Here is a 16,948-nt window from a genome sequence, read left to right as displayed (position 1 = left end):
AGCATCAACATCCCTCTTTAGTTTCTACCGTACTCCCAACTCTGATAGTTAGCACTCTTCTCTTTTTCCAGCTCAATTTTTCATTTTTTGTTTGCACTTTGGTTGAATGCTGCTGTTCTGCTGTTCATTTTCCAGTGACATTTGCCTTAATTTATCACGCACCCATATCCCCTTCAGTCACTGTTTTGCTTGGCTCACGTGCCGAGCTCTCCCATCAGGCAGCTCAGAATCAGCACTAAGCAAGACCCTTTCCAAAGGCACCAGGTCCTGCACCTTTGGACACAGTTCCCTAGGGCCCTTCTTCGCAGGTGCTTTGTAGGACGCAGGGCAGCCAGCGCCTGCAGTTCTGTCGGCCGGGTGGCAGAGGGCTGTGCTGTGCCGCTGAAGGCTGTGAACACGAGCCCTGCTGCCAGCGAGCACAGCGAGCCTTCGCACCAGCAGCTAATGGAGGTCTGAGCTGTTGTTCATTGGGGTTTTTTCCTTCGTAGACACTAAGGTATGAGAGTGACAATCCCAGCTTGCTACTATAGTGTATAGGGGATTCTCCCATACCTTGCAAAGAGAGCGATAGACGTGAATTTGAGTGATTGGTCACTAACCCAGCAACACCAGATGAGTTTCTGAAGATACTGCCTGTTTCCCAGTCAACTGTGGGACATCGTTAACGGCCTGCCATCTTGCCTGGCTCCATTGAGGTTTCTAAACACAATATTCCCTTCCCCGCCTGCCACTCTACCCGCTGTCAGGCTCCATTAGGCGTAACAAGATCCAGACAGATTCAAGATTAAGCAACTTTTTTATAAAATCCAATTGAGGACTTTCTTACCTTGAGGGTGCAGCAGATATTACATTAACCAGATTGTGCACACTTTCCATGCAAGAACTAAAGGCAAATATATATATATATATATATGCACAGTGATTTAATTCTCTTCGGAAATAAGCTGGGGCTTTCTAGATTCCTCCCACCACCGACATGATAAAGCTTGGCTAATTGAGACCGTTGTGGGGAAAGGGTGTTCCTTAGCGAGGCCTTATTTTCCAGAAGCAATATGTGAGCACTGCTGTCTAGCATAGGAAGTCCGTGCAGATTAAGACGGTGATAGTCACGTGGAGAGAGGGGAACCAGGTTTAAAAAGCTCCTTACTGCCTAGGCTACAGCTTCACCTCCCAGCGAGGCTGCAGTCCTGGAGCAGTGGAAGAAGGAATCCCCCTCCAGTCACCTGCCCCTGCCCATAGGTGCCAGGGAATGGGACAGAAACACCCCCAGTGCTACCTGGTGAGTCCCCGGGAAGGTGGCTTCAGGGCTCGGGGCAGGGAGAGGGGCTCTCCCAGGGCCAGACACAGCGCCCATCCTTGGTTTGCCACACGAGGCGGGCGTGCAGGCTCACTGAAAGGCAGGCACGCTCGAGGACACCACATGAAACTGGAAACGGGGTGTTTGTGTGATGCATTTAGGGGAGGTGACTGAGGGGTGCTGCAAGGAGCAGGCAGCAGTGCATGGGGATAGAAACATGGGCATGGGCAAACCCTGGGTGTTCACAGAGCGCTATGCAATGACTGTGCACAGAAGTATTGGCAGCGTGCACGGCCTGAAGTGTCAAAGGGATATAGAAAATGGCTTTCCGTGGTGTATTTGGAGAAGCATGAAACCGTGGAATGATGGAAAGAGAGCACGAGCCACGTGTTCTGAGCATGCAATTGCTCTGAAACAGTCTAGACGCTGCTCAGATGGTTTTTCCAGACAAGGGCTTTGGGAAGAGCATGAGAAACCCAGTAATGCCAAGAGCTTTTTGTGAAGGCAGAAAATACCCAAATTATCAATAGCTGTCTCAGGAGCACCTTCACAGTCTGTGGTCCGGAGAGGAGGGGAAGATGCTGATTTAGAAGCTTAACTCTCAGCTGAGACTCTTCTTCACACTCCAAATCTGCAGGGGAAGCGGGGATTCCTTGCAAATTCAGACTAGCGCCTCTGCACGCGTTATGGTTATAATAACAGAGTTTCAGTCCCAGTAGAGTGAGACCAGTAGGCTGTTAAGGGACTTTTCTGCAAGCTGACCTGTTCTCCCTGATGCTGGGCAGAAGAGAAGCTATTTGGCATTGCTGGTGGGGAGCTGCCTGTTTCTGCCTTCTGTGCTCAGACTGCATTGCCTAGCAGGCAGCCAAGGGACAGTTTCTGCTCACAGCTGTAACAGGAGGGGCCCCGAAAGCCTCCTGCAGCTGTATTTAGCCAGCTTTTGGCACCAGACATTGTTGATCTGCTAGCTAATTCTTTACTCATTTTACACCTAAAAGAGCCGGGTCTCATTTGGAACAGCAGTAAATACTTAATGCCCTGCAGATACCACAACCTGACAGCTGAACGCTACCAGCCCGCTGCTTTCCAGGAAAGAAAGAAAGAAAAGAAAAGAAAAGAAAAAAAGAAAACGCTGGGCATCCACCAACTCTGGCGCGGGACGCCCAGCAGCATCCAGCCCTGCCATCCCCTCCGGGTTGCAACCCCCAAAGCCAAATTTTAGCGTTTAATCTGAGTCAGGCAGGGGAGCGCAGGCTCCCTCCCGGAGCGGCGCAGGAAGGGGAGGATGAGGCAGAACCGGGCTGCACCTGCCGGGGCTGCTCCGCCGGGGGGGAACCTTGCACAGCACGGGCAGGCAGAGCTCCGAGCGCCCCGAGGGCTCCGGCAGGATGAGTGCCGACAGGGACAGAGACAGGAGCAGGGGCAGGACATGGCCAGAGGCAGGACAGGAGCACAGTGAGACCAGGCAGAGCTGCCCCAGGTGCGCCGCTCCCCGCGGCGGAAGGGCGCGGGCACCGCCGCTCCCCGGGGGCTCCCCGGTCCCCCCCTTCTCCCCCGCCCCATTTGCACGGCCCCTTATTATTCCGGCTCTGCCGCCGGCCGGGCCTCGCTCCTGCCTCTCTGCAAGCGCGGAGCCGCCTCCAGCGGGCTGAGCTCTCCCCCCCCTCCCCTTTTTTTTTCCCCCCCCGATCCTCCTCTCTGTGCCCGTTCCAGGCGAGGATGAACAAACAGAGCCAGCCCGAGCGCAAAGTGTCGGTGGTGGCCCCCTTGGCGGAGCGGCCGGGGCCGCGGAAGGACGTGGAGCTGCTGCTGGTGAAGGAGCACAACGGGGTGCAGTACACGGCCAGCACCATCCTGCCCACCGCCCCCCGCTACGGCGGCCCGGAGCGGGAGACGTGGGGCAAGAAGATCGATTTCCTCCTCTCCGTCATCGGCTTCGCCGTGGACCTGGCCAACGTCTGGAGGTTCCCCTACCTCTGCTACAAAAATGGAGGGGGTAAGCCGCCCGCGACCGCCGCGCCCCGACCCCAAAAGCCGCATCCCCCCGCCCCAGCCCAGCGCGGGGCGGTTTGGGGCCGCGGGGTCTTCGCCTTCCCCCCTCTGCCCGCTCGACGGGGCTTTTTCGGTGGCAAAGTGCGGTGTAGAAAAGAAAAAAAAAAAAACAAAAAAAACTTGAGCGGTGTAAAACAGCATCTAGAAAAGTTACCGCCGGGCTAGGGAAAGGTTGCTCTGCGGTGATTTTAATGGGGGATTGGGATGCGTGCACTTCGGGGGCTCTTTCCCCTCCTTTGAGTAGGTAGGGGACTTGTTACCAACAAAGCCTCACCCCCTGCACGCTTTGGCACCGCCAGCCACAAAAAGCTGGCACCCGGTAACCAGAATTAGCCCGGAGTGCCCAGCCCAGCTTCAGGACCTGCACTCCAGCAGCCCCTCAGCCCCTGCAGGCAGGGCCCCGCGCCGGGCGGGTGCTGCAGCCCCGGGAGCGGGCAGGTGCCAGGAGCAGGAGCAGGCGGGTGCTGGGTGCTCCCAGAGCCCCCAGGAGGAGCAGAGCCCAGCAGACGGAGAGCTGCGTGTGAGCCCTGCGTGGTGCAGATGGAGGAGCTGCCGGGTGGCGAGCGGGTTCTGTAGGGTGGCCGGGTACGTCTTGAGAGCGTGGTTGCCTGGTGATAAAGGCTGAGGGTTCACGCTTGTAGCATGGAAGACTTGCTGCCCAGGAAAAGAGGAGTGTGGGATGGGAAAATCCCTGGCAAGTGGGGTTACACTGGTCCTCAGAACTTAAGGGGGCATGAGACGGGGCTGGTACTGCAACACTCAGTCTCAGCTGGGACCTCCAAACTTCTGAGGAGGGGCAGAAAATCTCCGCTCACCAGCCAGACAGGCTGCAGGCAGTCAGTACCGACACAAAAACCCTCTCCTTAGTTCATTATGTCCAAAAATAATTCAGGTAGCTCACAGTGCAGCAGCACAACGCAGCATGAAGCCAGCAGGCTTCCCTGTCAAGTGCAGGTGGAGCAGGAGCATCCCTCACACAGCTCCGTGCATACGCACCCCTCTGAGCTCTCTCTTGCAAAGTTTAGGGACACAAATACAATGCCTATATAGAGGTGATGCTCACAGTGCTCGGACTCCTTTCTATCATTTTGGGTCACTTTTAATCACAGTCCTAGCCTGCTTCCTTTGTAATTTGCTGCTAGCTCAGGCACAGGAGGTAACAGTCCGCATTTTGTTCAGTGTCCACGCATTATGTCAGTTCAGCTAGAGAAACCAGGATTTCCTCTCCCCTCTTTAATTTAAATACCTCCGAAGTGAGGTGGATAGCAAGCCACCTACTTCACACCTGCTAGAGGCACCTTTCTCCTTTGCACCCATTCTTCCATACTGTCCAAGGGGAATCAGAACCTTTACGAGTGAAGGTAGAGGGGCCCTGTGCTATCAAAGTCTACACAATGACCGAGAACTGGTTATTGGTACAGATTATAAACACTTTCATTTAATCTGCTCTTCAATAGAGAACAAACAGCAGTAGGAAGCATCGCAATCAATACCTAGGATGTCATTCTTGAGCACGCAGATAATGTAACAACACCCTTTGCTAGCACTTGAGAAGACTTTTTTCAGTGTAAAATGAAAGGTGGGATAATCCTGATGGTCACAAGTCAGCAGCAACAAATGAGGTCGGGAAGACGAATGAAGACACATTAGCTATGCCTATTTAAGGACAAACTAATTTTTACAGTTAGCTTGTGTTTGGCTTAATGAAGATTAATCATATTGAGATTGTTTTTTCCTTTTTCTATCTGTTTGATAGACCATGGCCACCACCACATCAGCTAACAGTATTTAATTAGGACAATTTCCAGGCCAGACCCTGAGCTGAGAAGTGGGGAATGCAGATACAGGCAGGGTCACTGACTCTCTTCTCTCTTTACAACACTTGTCTCTATGCTATTTAAACATCTCCCATCCACTGCCTCCATGTTGTAGGTATATATCAATTTCATTTAGCAGAAACTCCTGTAGGACATTCAGCCTTTAAAACTGCTTTACTACATGCCATAAAAACAAAGGCACTAACAGACATGGAGAAAATTTAATTACATCATCTTAGTACTTCTGCTAGTAAACTTTGCCAACTCAAGCTAGTCAAGTATGGGGTACGAACTTGTGTGTCTTCGACAGATTGACACAAAACAAGGCAGTGAAAAGGAAGCATCTTGTAACGCCACAAGTCCTAAACCACTAAGATATTTTAACACTTTTGTTTTCAGCATAGCTGGTGCTATCTGGTAAAAAAAAAAAAAAGTGCTATCCTTCCAAAATCTACACCCACCAAGGTTGTACAACTGCTTTTAAATGTTAAATAAGAGTGTTTAAGGACACTGAAGTGGTAGAAAAGGGCATCTCCCTCTACATCTGCAAAAAGTGACATGTGGACTGCTATGTTCCTAGGACCAGCTATGATTAATTTGAGATGCCAGCAGACACACACACACTAAGGGCCTTTCCATGCTTGTAAAAATAGGTGGTTCTCAATCAAGCGTGAGAACTTGCAGGACCTCAGAAGGAAGGTACAAATACACACTGCATTCCCTCAAAGCTGAATTTTACAAGGAGATAGATGCATATACACACCCACATCTTACCAGCCAAATCCTCGAGTTTCTTTCTTTGGTAAACTCCAGGGAAGTTTTCTGATTAAAAACTAGAGATAGAGGCTTTTGTGTTAGATCCTGAAGTCCCACACAGACAAAACTCCCATTAGTTCACTGAGTTTTACTGACACAAGGTATACACTGCCCAGTGGTACCTTTATAGACATTTTTATGTTATATAACTTCAGAGACAACACTGGTAATGGTTAAAAATATGTAAATATGTATTTGTATTTTAACAAAAACAACTGTTTGTTACTCCCAGTAACAAAAAGCTAGACAGTAGGAAGCATCCAGCAGCACTAACCGCTGAATGAATAGCCAGAAACATCTGTGTTTTGGGAGTTGCCTGCTGGGAGACCCCAATGGGACTTGTGCACAAAGATAGATGGCAGAATGTAACCCTTCTGTGAATGACTGTGATTTTTGGAAACAGTCTTCAGCTATTAAGAAAAATAATCCCGAATCTTAAGTAAGATTTAAGAAGCTAGAGTGTTTATCCTTTGTATCAGCTACCTCCTTCCATAGGAGTTGCCTGCTTTACCAGGGCAGGCACAGATCCAGTGGCTGTACTATAACATGAAGCCACAGAAAACTTCCAGGACAGTTTCGTATGAACAGACTGGATGAGATCTTGCCCTCACGGAATACTTGGAAGCAGGATATGCCCACTATGTATCCTGAACAACCTTATAAAATGACAGGCTCTGCACAGGAGGTGAATTTCTGCAAGCTCTCATTAAGCAGATAAGGGGATACTCCAGAAAGGGGGGGAGATTCTCTACCATTGCCTTGTCAGTTTGGCTGATGAATAAACACCACATCTGACATATATTCCGGCACCCCTCACAAGACAAAGGAAAAGCACCATTTGCAGCAGATCAAGGACGACTTGTGCAGTCCAGTTCTGAGAGTTCAGAGCAGCAGGGCATGTCGCTGGAGAAATCAGCAGCCATGGCTGTTTCTGCTGCCTATTCTCACAAGTGCTCTTCCCTCGTTATAACTCATTTCTGGCAACAGCCCCTTTGCGGTTTGTGGGGTTTTTGTTGGTTTTAGTAACAACGACAAAAAAAAGATTCCCTAGCTGTATGAATCTGTTTGTAAGTGGACAACATAAGTGTACTCAAGACAACTCCTTATAGCATATCCAACCTCATGAGTGTTCCCCCGATCAGTATGAGGCGATGCTGAAGTACAGAAGAAGAGCATTAAAATTAGACTCTCGTCAGTTTAGGGAAAGATTTATCTCGGTAATTTGGATTACATCTAAAACGGTACTGATGCCAAGTGAAGTTGAGTAATGCCTGGTATGATTAACTGATGTGCTCCCTGTGGGGGAGGATGATGCTCAGCCTTAGGTAACCACGCTATTGTTGATTCTGTACCAGATACTCTTAGCATTAACGTTCTTCGTTTTCCTTCATGGTCATAAGAAAAAATAATATTTCCCACTGAAATTTATGAAAAAAGAATTTACCAACATAAAATACTCCTTTTTGTGAGCCAAAGTATTTGCAGTCATGTTCAGACTATTCATTAGGAAGCATGTAATTGTCGGATTAGTCACCAGAGACTTATTGTATCATAAGAATCAGATTAAGCTTTTCATGAATTTACAAACAGCCGCAGATAAATATTTAACAGTTCTCTAGCTGTCATAATATACACTTTTAATCTCCTCTGAGATGTTATTTTCTTAAATGTTTTTAGACCACGTTATTTCTAGGAGAAATCATTTGCTTCAAAGAACAGCTCGCCAGCAATCAATGCACTTCAGAAGAGAGGTATCTTACAACTTATCCTAACGCTCTGTTTCTTATCCGTACTTCCACAAGCTCTAGTGCGGGACTTAGCAATCCACAAGCAGAGGTACCACAGACAGCATACAACCAAATCCAAATATCCCCTACTGTACAGATTTTATATGTATATATAAATAAGTATGGCTAGTGCACCATTTGACCAAAAGCATGATCTGATGCTGACCTGCAGCACCTTGCTTTTCTACCAGGCTCTGCTCCCTGCCTTACACCAAGTGTCTGCCAGTAAATTTAATCACTAATTTGAGAAAGAATACCATCTGGCACTTTACCTTTCAAAGGTGGCTGACCTTTGCCTTGTAATGTCAGTGTTTACATTCCAAAATAGCATTGATGATGGTAATAAGTGAACTTTGAAGCAATCTCACAGCAAGGACTATGCCAAGAGTATGAGTCATTAATCAATCAAAGCATGGATGCAAATCGAGCGATTTTGGTTTCCTAATACGGGTTTTCAATTCCCATTATTGCATCAAACCAGGGACCTCAGACAGGTCTTGAACTATTACACTGACCTCCATACCGTGGCTAAGAGCTTTGTGCTGCAGGGCTTCGTGTGACGTTTGGGACAATCTCTGTTGTGCCACATGACAGTCCCTTCTTCCCGGATTCAGTGGCCAGCTCACAGTTGCTCTCTCCTTTTCACACATGACTTCATCACTCCTCTTTCCTCCCCATGACAATCATTTATCAGCTGGTACATACAGAGCATGGCTTCACTAAGGCTCACCAGCACTGTAGCTTGCATGCCAACAGCTTCTCTGAAATTCCCTCTTCTCCTCCACTTGTCCATCAGGCTTGCTGGCTCTACAAAATAACTCTTCAGAACTATAATTTCCCCAGGGCTATAAGCTACTGTATTTTACACCTACTGCATATGAAGCATCATGAACACTTGACAAGGAAAAACTGAATATTTCTTACCCACATCTTTTATCAATTCTAAAATTCCAGTTTCTGGGTCTGGGGTAAGATACCATGAACCAGCGTACAATTGGTACACTGTATGCACTCCCAGCTAAATACCTGTTTTAAGAGAAGTCAAGCCAGTCCCTGAACAATTCTAACCCTTAGCTTGACAATTTTACAAAGGTTCTAGAGATATACAAAGGTTCTAGAGCAGGTTGCTGGTATTTAGCTTGAGGTCAGACCATATGAGGACCATCCTGTGGTTAGTGCAGGACAAGGATTCAGAACTGACCAAAGAGATGCTCTGATCAAACTGGTGTTCCAGCTTCACTCCTCCTTGTTACCAAGACAATACAAGAAGCTGGTGTGACCCAGATGAGCTGGTTTTCTGACAAAAGCAAAGCCTTTTTCTAACCACAAGGAACGAACACACTTTGATTACCACTCAGAACTATTTTATTCTGAACTAAGAGGAAGAAAAGGCATCAAGTAGCAAACTGCTATCTTAGTTCAGTTGTTTGGGAATCTAAAATCTCTGCTTAAGGTTTTTTTTCCCCCTCCATTTCTGGTGCCCTTGTCAATTATGCCAAGCAGCTGAAGTTGTGAAATACCCCTGGAAAGCCATTCCGCCAGGACAGGTATCCCTCCTCAACAAGTTCTCTAAGTCACATTAGCAAGCTTTCAATGTTCCTATTAACAGATCCATGAGTTTCTTATAGTTTGGCCAGGGATACTCAATCAAGCTGAGACAGCAGGCATCTAAGCTTCATCTGTTTCTAGGCTGTTTCTCACTGACATCTTTTTAAGCTCCTTATTGAATTCACTAGAAGCAAAGGAAAACAGCAAGGCCATATCAGGAGTGCAGCAGCCAACAGCCCGTCTTTACCAAAGAACCCAAAATGTCACCAGTTCAGTGAATATGTGAATACAACTACAGCAGCCTAAAGAGAGTTATTTCAAGGCAGATTACTTTCCTGTCCAGACTTAAGTATGAAATATGAAACAGGATGCTAACAGAACTACTTACACGTAAGACGAGAGGGAACATACAGTCTTAGCAAGTGTTTAGATACGCTACGAGGGAAATTATGATTAAAATCAGTCCACAAATTACTGAACCTCTTGCTGTGAATTAAAATGGAAACAAATGGTTTAGGGAAATCTGAGCAGTTCTGAGCAACAACATCAAATAGCTCATGCATGCAGTTCTGCTGTGTGTAGGGGGAGTCTCTTCAGTTGTGCTCAGCTCTGAAGCCTTTGTCCCAGGTTCACCAACCGATTAAAGTTAACTGTAGCGTGGCTCTCTATTATGTTTGTACTGTAAGCTCCATAGCGTTTAAATATACTGCAATTACTAGATGATATTTTACCTAATTGCTCTCAGCGATGTTACAAAATAATAAAGCACCACTCTATACTTAGAGATATATTTATATTAACATATTGTAATTCAGGAGGCAGGAGACAAGTTTAAATGGAGTCTTGTTGTGAGACAGCTCCAGATCTTTTAGTCCTACCTCACTCTTTGTATTTTCCAGCTGCACTGTACGTATCCATCATATAGAATATACAGAACCATGGTACTGGGCTTCAGGGAATCTCACACTGACAAACAGCAGTTATGATTAATTTGCAACTAACTCTTGTCTTCTCAACTTGAAATGTGACAAGAAATTATTATTATTATTATTGAAGTTGAAATAAGTTCATTCACAACAACTCCCCCGCCTCAATCCAGTTTCAATGAAGATGATGTAAAGATTCTGGGATTATCACACTTACTGTAAACCTTCAGTTTCCCTTCCTCGGGACATTTGGAGGCAAATCATCCATGTCAGCAGCCTGTTACCCATATCTTGACAACCAATTATTCCCTCCTCCAACTCCTTAATCTTCCCCTTTGCTGCCTCTGAGTTGTCTTGGACCTTGCACGGCAGGATCTCCTCCTAATTGCTTACATCTTGTGCACTGGTGCCCAGCTGAGAATGGTTTCCTATGAAAGGCTCTCCTGCCACTCAAAACTCTACTTCCTAAAGATGGACATCTGAGTCCTTTGGGAAACCAGCACCAAAAGTGCCCAGCCCAGCCCAGTTTTCATGGAAGTCCTGGAGAGAGAACTGTAGTATAATTCAGCATCTCAGCTTCTGTAGGGATTCAACATACTTCGTTTAAGCCTTGCTGATTTTGAAACTTTTATTTCATAAAGGCAGGGAAAGGGGATAGTTGGAAAGGAAAGGAAACAGTTAAGGTCCTTGCACTGTGACATGTTCTTCATGATGACCGTAGGAAAAAAAAAACTCTAAATTACTTCTCAAGGGTATCCTTTGTTTTACTCTCACTCCTCCTTCTCCTTTCCCCTATTCTGTATTTAAACAAGTTTTGCAATCTCCCTCTGAAGCATGACAAAGGTGACAGCACTGACTCTGTGTTGAGAACTAGGGTCTCCCATTCAAAAGCAGAAACTGTCAGCGGGGACGCCTGGCTACACCAGCCACACGTTTCTTTGCACCCATATTCATCCACAGCACACTCCCAAGTTTCCAGCGCACAGAATTCCATGATAACCCATTAATAAACAAAACTCAGACAGGAACGGGCAGGCAGTTGTCTCTTGCCAGTCCATAAATGCTTTCTGTGACTAGCATCCTGACTGCTGGTGTGCAGTAAAACAAGTTGCCCTTATTATACAGGAACACTTTTTATAGAAGATTGTAATTTTTCCAGTGTTCCTGCCCTTTAAGGCTTTATGAGCACAATCACTCACTTCCAAAGGCACAACTGAGTGCAGAAGCTGGGCTATTAATGTAGACATTAACTGGCTGCTATTATGTGGCTATCTCTATTGTTTGAGAATACACGCTAATTTAAGCATCCAAAATCGGATCCAACGCTATCAGACTGGTGTTGCCAGACTACGCAAATATGAAGCCTTTCTTGGTTTGTTTAGCTATAAAGTGCTTCCCTAGAACACGCGTGTTACACTAGCCTGGCAAATAGCAGCAGAAGAGCAGAGCTTGGTCCCACCCCACCAAAGTACACAGGAGTTGTGACTCCAGCAGCAGCATATCATTCTTTTGCAGTTTCATTTCAGAGCTGGAGGAAAAGCGTGTGATTTCCAAGCACTGCAATTAGTGACAGAGCGAGCAAAAGCCACGTCTTGCTACAGCGCTCATGCTAGTTTGAGAAACAGCTTTTGTGGAAGGATCGGGACCGGGTAGTTGCATGGCATCCGTCTCTGCTGAAGGCTGCAGAAGGGTGGGAAGCGAGCAGCGGGTTTCTGGCCCATCGGCAGCAGGCAGGAGGACAGGCTGCCTGCCTGCCTCGCTGACCATACAAACAAGCTGTTACCAAGGGCCCAGCATATGCACTGAAATACGCAGCCGAGTGCTGGGTATCTTATTTTTGGCTATTTATAATTTATTCTGCACCTTCTGAACTATGCATACTAAGTAGCACTCCTCACTGATTTAACTTTTGTTTCTCCTTCTCCCTTTTTCTCCTCTGTAATCCAACTCCTCTTGCAATGCCTGTCCGTAAGTACACCAGAGATGTCAACACGTTAAGATCTGCATCTCTTGAGGAAATTACCATACTGATGTCAAATTCCTATCTAATTTTAAAAAGAGAGAGAGAAAGAGAGAGAAGCTGGACTTTTTCTGGCACACCACTCTACATAGTACAATGACACAAACTTTCTTCAGACCACAAGGTGGAGCAGTAGATCCTTATAGATCTTAGTAGATCCTAACCTGCTAATTAACCTGAAGGCAACCTACTGCATTTATAGGAAGGAAAATGACCGGAGGACCTAACAGGGTGGTTCGTGACTTTCAGATACAGAGCTGCCCAGTACCAGCAATGATCACTCCAAGCAGATCCTTCTTGGATGTCCTGATCCATTTCATTTAGTAGGAAGTGAATAGGAGCGGCTTTTAGCGATGCCTGATGCACACCCAGGGGTTCCCCTGTCAGCACAGCCACAGAGATGGCAAGGAGAGTTCAAGGAGCAAGGAGAGAAATGAATGCAACATTAAAACAGAGATTACTATCCATTCCCTCCAAGGAATGCTACAGGAGGAAATAATTTCTCCAAGTTTAGGGGGCTGTTCTTTGCAGTACCCCCAAACAATTTAGCTTTGGAAAACAGCCAGGCTCCACACAGGCTGTCACTGCCATCCTACAATAAGAGCTGGTTTGGGTTTTCTGTTCCAGTGTTAATGTAACGCCTTCCAGCAGGTCTCAGTACCTTGCCTTCTTGGCAGAAACATTAGTATTTCAATAGCAGTAACAGAAAGCAAAGAACAATTAAGCATATTGGAATAACTATGATATTACAAGGTTTAAGGCCAAGCGTTAAAAACACTTGTCAAAACATCAAGATCACAGGTCAGGACTACTCAAACAGCTGTTATTAGGATGCAGGACTATCTGTCCACTGATAACCAACGAGGCTGATGCTAGAGAAAGCTCAGAAGTTCCTTCCCCCGGCCAAGGAGCCATTCTATACGCACACGGGCATCCTATTTACGGGGTTTATCACAAAACTGAGGACTAGCTCATGCTGTGGAGTGCTTTTGTCTCCTCCCTAAAGAGAAATGCAGATGTGTCAATGAGATCATGAGGCAGGTGTTGGCGAGACCAGAGACACTCCAGGATTTTGTTTTGGGGAAGAGTTTGATCATTTGCTCCGTTTCTGCAGTTTGTTTCTCATTTACGTATAGTTCCACAGCCTTAGTTAAAATCAATAGATTTGTAAACCACAAGGGAGAAATCCTGACCCAGCTGAAGTCAATGGGTGGTTTTTTTCCATTGACGTCACCAGAGCCAGGATTTCAACCCAAATAACAGACGTCTCTCTCTTAAGGACTCCTAAGTAGACAGAATTTCCAGACTAAGAATTATGTGAGAAGAAAAACAGAGTAAAGCAATAAAAAACTATTCAGACTAAACTGCTACAGGAGACTTCCACTGACCAGTAACCGATCTGTGCTCAGTGCAATAGTACAGCACTTCAGCTAGCATGCAGAATGTTAGGGCTTCCATAGATGATGGTCATTAACACACAAAACAAATTTACTCTGTGAGAGTGGGACTGTGACCTCGACATTCTCCTACACAGTGCTCCAGCAGTAAAAATGCACTATTTTAAGAAGTGCTTTTTACTCACAGTTTCATAGAGACAAATGATTAGGCAGGAATCTTTTTCTAGCTCTCGCAGCTAAAGAGAAGAGCTGGGAAAACACAAAACAAGCATGAGACTCTGAAAGACGGAAGGCAAACAAAAGGACTGGACTAGAAGACCTTACGTTTTAAGACACTTAGACTTATTCTGTAGCCTAATGCATGGTTTGGGAATTTTTTTATTGCCAGGTGTAGAAAAATAGAGCTGGCATTGATTACTCTCTCCCTTTGCTCTTCCCTAAAACAAAGTGACAGAAAACAGTGTCCAGGCTATTCCTAAACTGCAGCGTGATCCTTCACTGATGCATATAGAGGCTGCTGACAAAATCCCTGTCTCTAACCCTAAATTAAGATATTTGGACATCTTCAAGATCACCTAGTTTCCCTTCTAAATTCTGTTTTACAAGCATGGGGTATCACGTGCTCAAAAGCTGTTCAGAAACATGAAAAAAATAGAGCTGTGATCCATCAAAACCACCAAACTTTGCCACACTGATTTCTCATGAGGTCTGTGTACCCAGTGAAAAAGATTGCCCCCAACCTGCCAGCACAAAAGCCTGCGGAGTGACAAAACAAGAAGGATTTTGCTTCAAACTGTTTCTAAGCCTCTGCTTCACCTGGGCAGTGAGCTGTGGTGGGCCCCGAGGTCAGGCTCGCCCTTTCCCCCAGCATTTCAGCCAGGCCCACGCAGGATGGCAGTGCTGGAGTGCCCACTGGACTGCTTGGCCTGAGCGGAAAATTCACTTTGCTGCTTGGTCCCCATCAGAAAAATAGTCCCTTATATAAGAACCACCATAAAGCTTAGGTTTCCAACTTAAATAAAAACTTTCACCTGATTAATGCCCACAGAAGAGGGAGAGTTCTGGGACAGAAAACGAAGGATGTGGCTAGCCAGTACAGCAGGACTGATGCAGCAGCATTGTGGTTTGATAGTGGTTTAGGTGAGACTCACTTTGCCTTTCAGAGCAAGGGAACATCAAGAGAAGCAGTTCGTACAATCCTCCTGTTGCAGTGATGCTACTGAAAAGCTTTGCTTTGTGCCCGCAGTGCCCAGATTCTCAGAGAGGCCATTTGCTGGCTGTGCCTTTTATCTGGAGTATTACCAGCACTACCTTAGACCAAATACAGTGTGCTTTTTGGTTTTTCCCCCAAATGGAGAGGTTTCCCATAAAGAATGTTGTGACACAGTTTCTGTGAAATTCTTGTATTCGTCACTGCTTACAGAAGGTACCAAGTAACGAAACCACAGCCACTAGGGAGCCACCCTCATCTAGGCCTTCTAAAATTTTAGCACAATCTGATAGCAACCAAAATTTTGATAAGAGGGCAGGGGTCTTGCATTGCTCTTGGTAATTATGCAGTAGCATCCATCACTGTAATGGTAAATTTACCCAAATATTCAAAGCATCACACCCCCATAAAGGGTTACAAATAGTGATGCAGCACATAGCTTACAAATAAAGAAATATTATTTATGGCTAGACAGCACACTGCGTCATTTCGAGGCTGTATGTGAGAAATACACAGTTTTACACTGCATATAGCATGCCTAATAGCAATGTACCAGCAAACTGTAGGTAGAATAAACACTTCCCAGTAGTGCTGACAGAAAACATAGGTGGGTTTAAATAAAACACAGAGAGTGACTTTGTACTGTATGGAAATGCGTTCGCCTTCTACTTTCAAGCCCTGTGTAAGTATGCATTACAAATAATTTACAGTACAGTTATTCCACTTCCCGTAGAGGCATGAGAAAGAGCATTGATCCTGAAGGCTTTGTTTGTAATGGCTGAGAGTAAAGCTTTGATTGATTAGATTTCTTAGAGATAGGAACATACAGCTCTCCTATACTTCTGTGACAGAGCACGGCACTTTATTGACAAGGAGAATTTAGAGGATTCTGTTATGCAAGAGTTCATAAAAGGTAAGATAGCACAGAAAGTATTAACAATAACAAAAAGTATTATAAATAAATCTCTAATGAAGCCTAGAAGGAAAAGAGCACTTTTCTTTGGTCATTGTGCCCCAAAGAATTGGATTTACAACTTCAGATTGGATTAATCACTAAACGGTACAGCAAGTTTTAAGTGTACCTCAGGATGTTTATACTTGATTCTTCTCAAGCAGAATTTTGAAGCATTTACCTCCTATTGGTTCGCACATTAATACTCTTGAAAGCTGCCTGGCACTTGTCTAGAGCTGATTTAAGATGTCTTAAGCATTTTGTTTCACCTTGGCACAGTTATGAGTCTCATGGTGCCTAAAACGGGTACTCTGTCCTCTCCAGAGGGTGCTTAACTTGGGGCTGGTTTTTATTTTGACAACTAAAGGCAACCTGCAAAAGAGAAGCAGCCTGAGAGGAACACCCTGCATTTGAGGTTGTGCTGCGAACCACAAACTGTACTGTTACCCACACAGAGCAAAGTACACTGAAGATACCCCATCCCATGGTGTACCTCAACTACTGCTATGGCTCTAATTACTGTGGCTCTAACTAGCATGCTGGAGAAGTCCTGTCACCTCCCAACAGTCACCCAGTGCAGGTGCCACAGGCAGGAGATGAGTCTCCCCGTATACACCCCATAGAATGTACCCCAAAGCAAGCAGCTCCCACAAGGGCACATGTTGGCTGGGTTCTGACTCCAGACTGGAAAGACCAAAACAAGGACTAACAGCGCCTAACCAAGGGGCTGAAATCCAGCGGATTCATCCCAGGCTCTGGAAGCAGGAGGCACATCTCAGGGATGTAATTTGTCACATGTGCAGCTCAGAAAGTGGGGAGGTAACGTGGGTACAGGTGCCCACCTAACTCTTCACCCTGTCAATACATGAATCTGCTACACCAAGAAACACCTCTAAGTAAGGAGGGAATTTTAGACAGAAAAGCAAAACAAAAAAATCTATGACATTAATTTATCAGCTTAGTTTACTCACTCTGTTCAGACAATGAGAAGAAGGCTGCAATGCTTGGATGCAGCGCTTCCACACCTTCACAGGATGAAAACAAAGTAATGTAGGGCGTTTTAATTTCTCCGGGAAAGTACAGGTAAAATCAAATGTCATGTATTCAAAATAGATACATTATTTTA

General features: G+C 45.8%; 1 protein-coding gene across 2 annotated transcripts in view; it reads left to right on the top strand.

Annotated features, from left to right (window-relative positions):
- The first annotated feature begins 2,976 nt into the window (after positions 1–2,976).
- Positions 2,977–16,948, top strand: part of SLC6A2 (solute carrier family 6 member 2) — a 75,869-nt gene continuing 61,897 nt past the window's right edge. For both annotated transcript variants that reach the window (XR_005823598.1, XM_040571076.1), the window contains exon 1: positions 2,977–3,293. Coding sequence is in view for 1 of the 2 variants with exons in the window: in XM_040571076.1 (XP_040427010.1) it covers positions 3,017–3,293 (277 nt within the window). In the remaining variant the exon portion in view is untranslated. The remainder of the gene's footprint in view (positions 3,294–16,948) is intronic.

This window comes from Cygnus olor, chromosome 12 (assembly GCF_009769625.2).
Source record: "Cygnus olor isolate bCygOlo1 chromosome 12, bCygOlo1.pri.v2, whole genome shotgun sequence".
NCBI classification, from domain to species: domain Eukaryota; kingdom Metazoa; phylum Chordata; class Aves; order Anseriformes; family Anatidae; genus Cygnus; species Cygnus olor.
The sequence above is the reverse complement of the archived record's forward strand: the minus strand, read 5'-3'. Positions and strand labels throughout refer to the sequence as shown.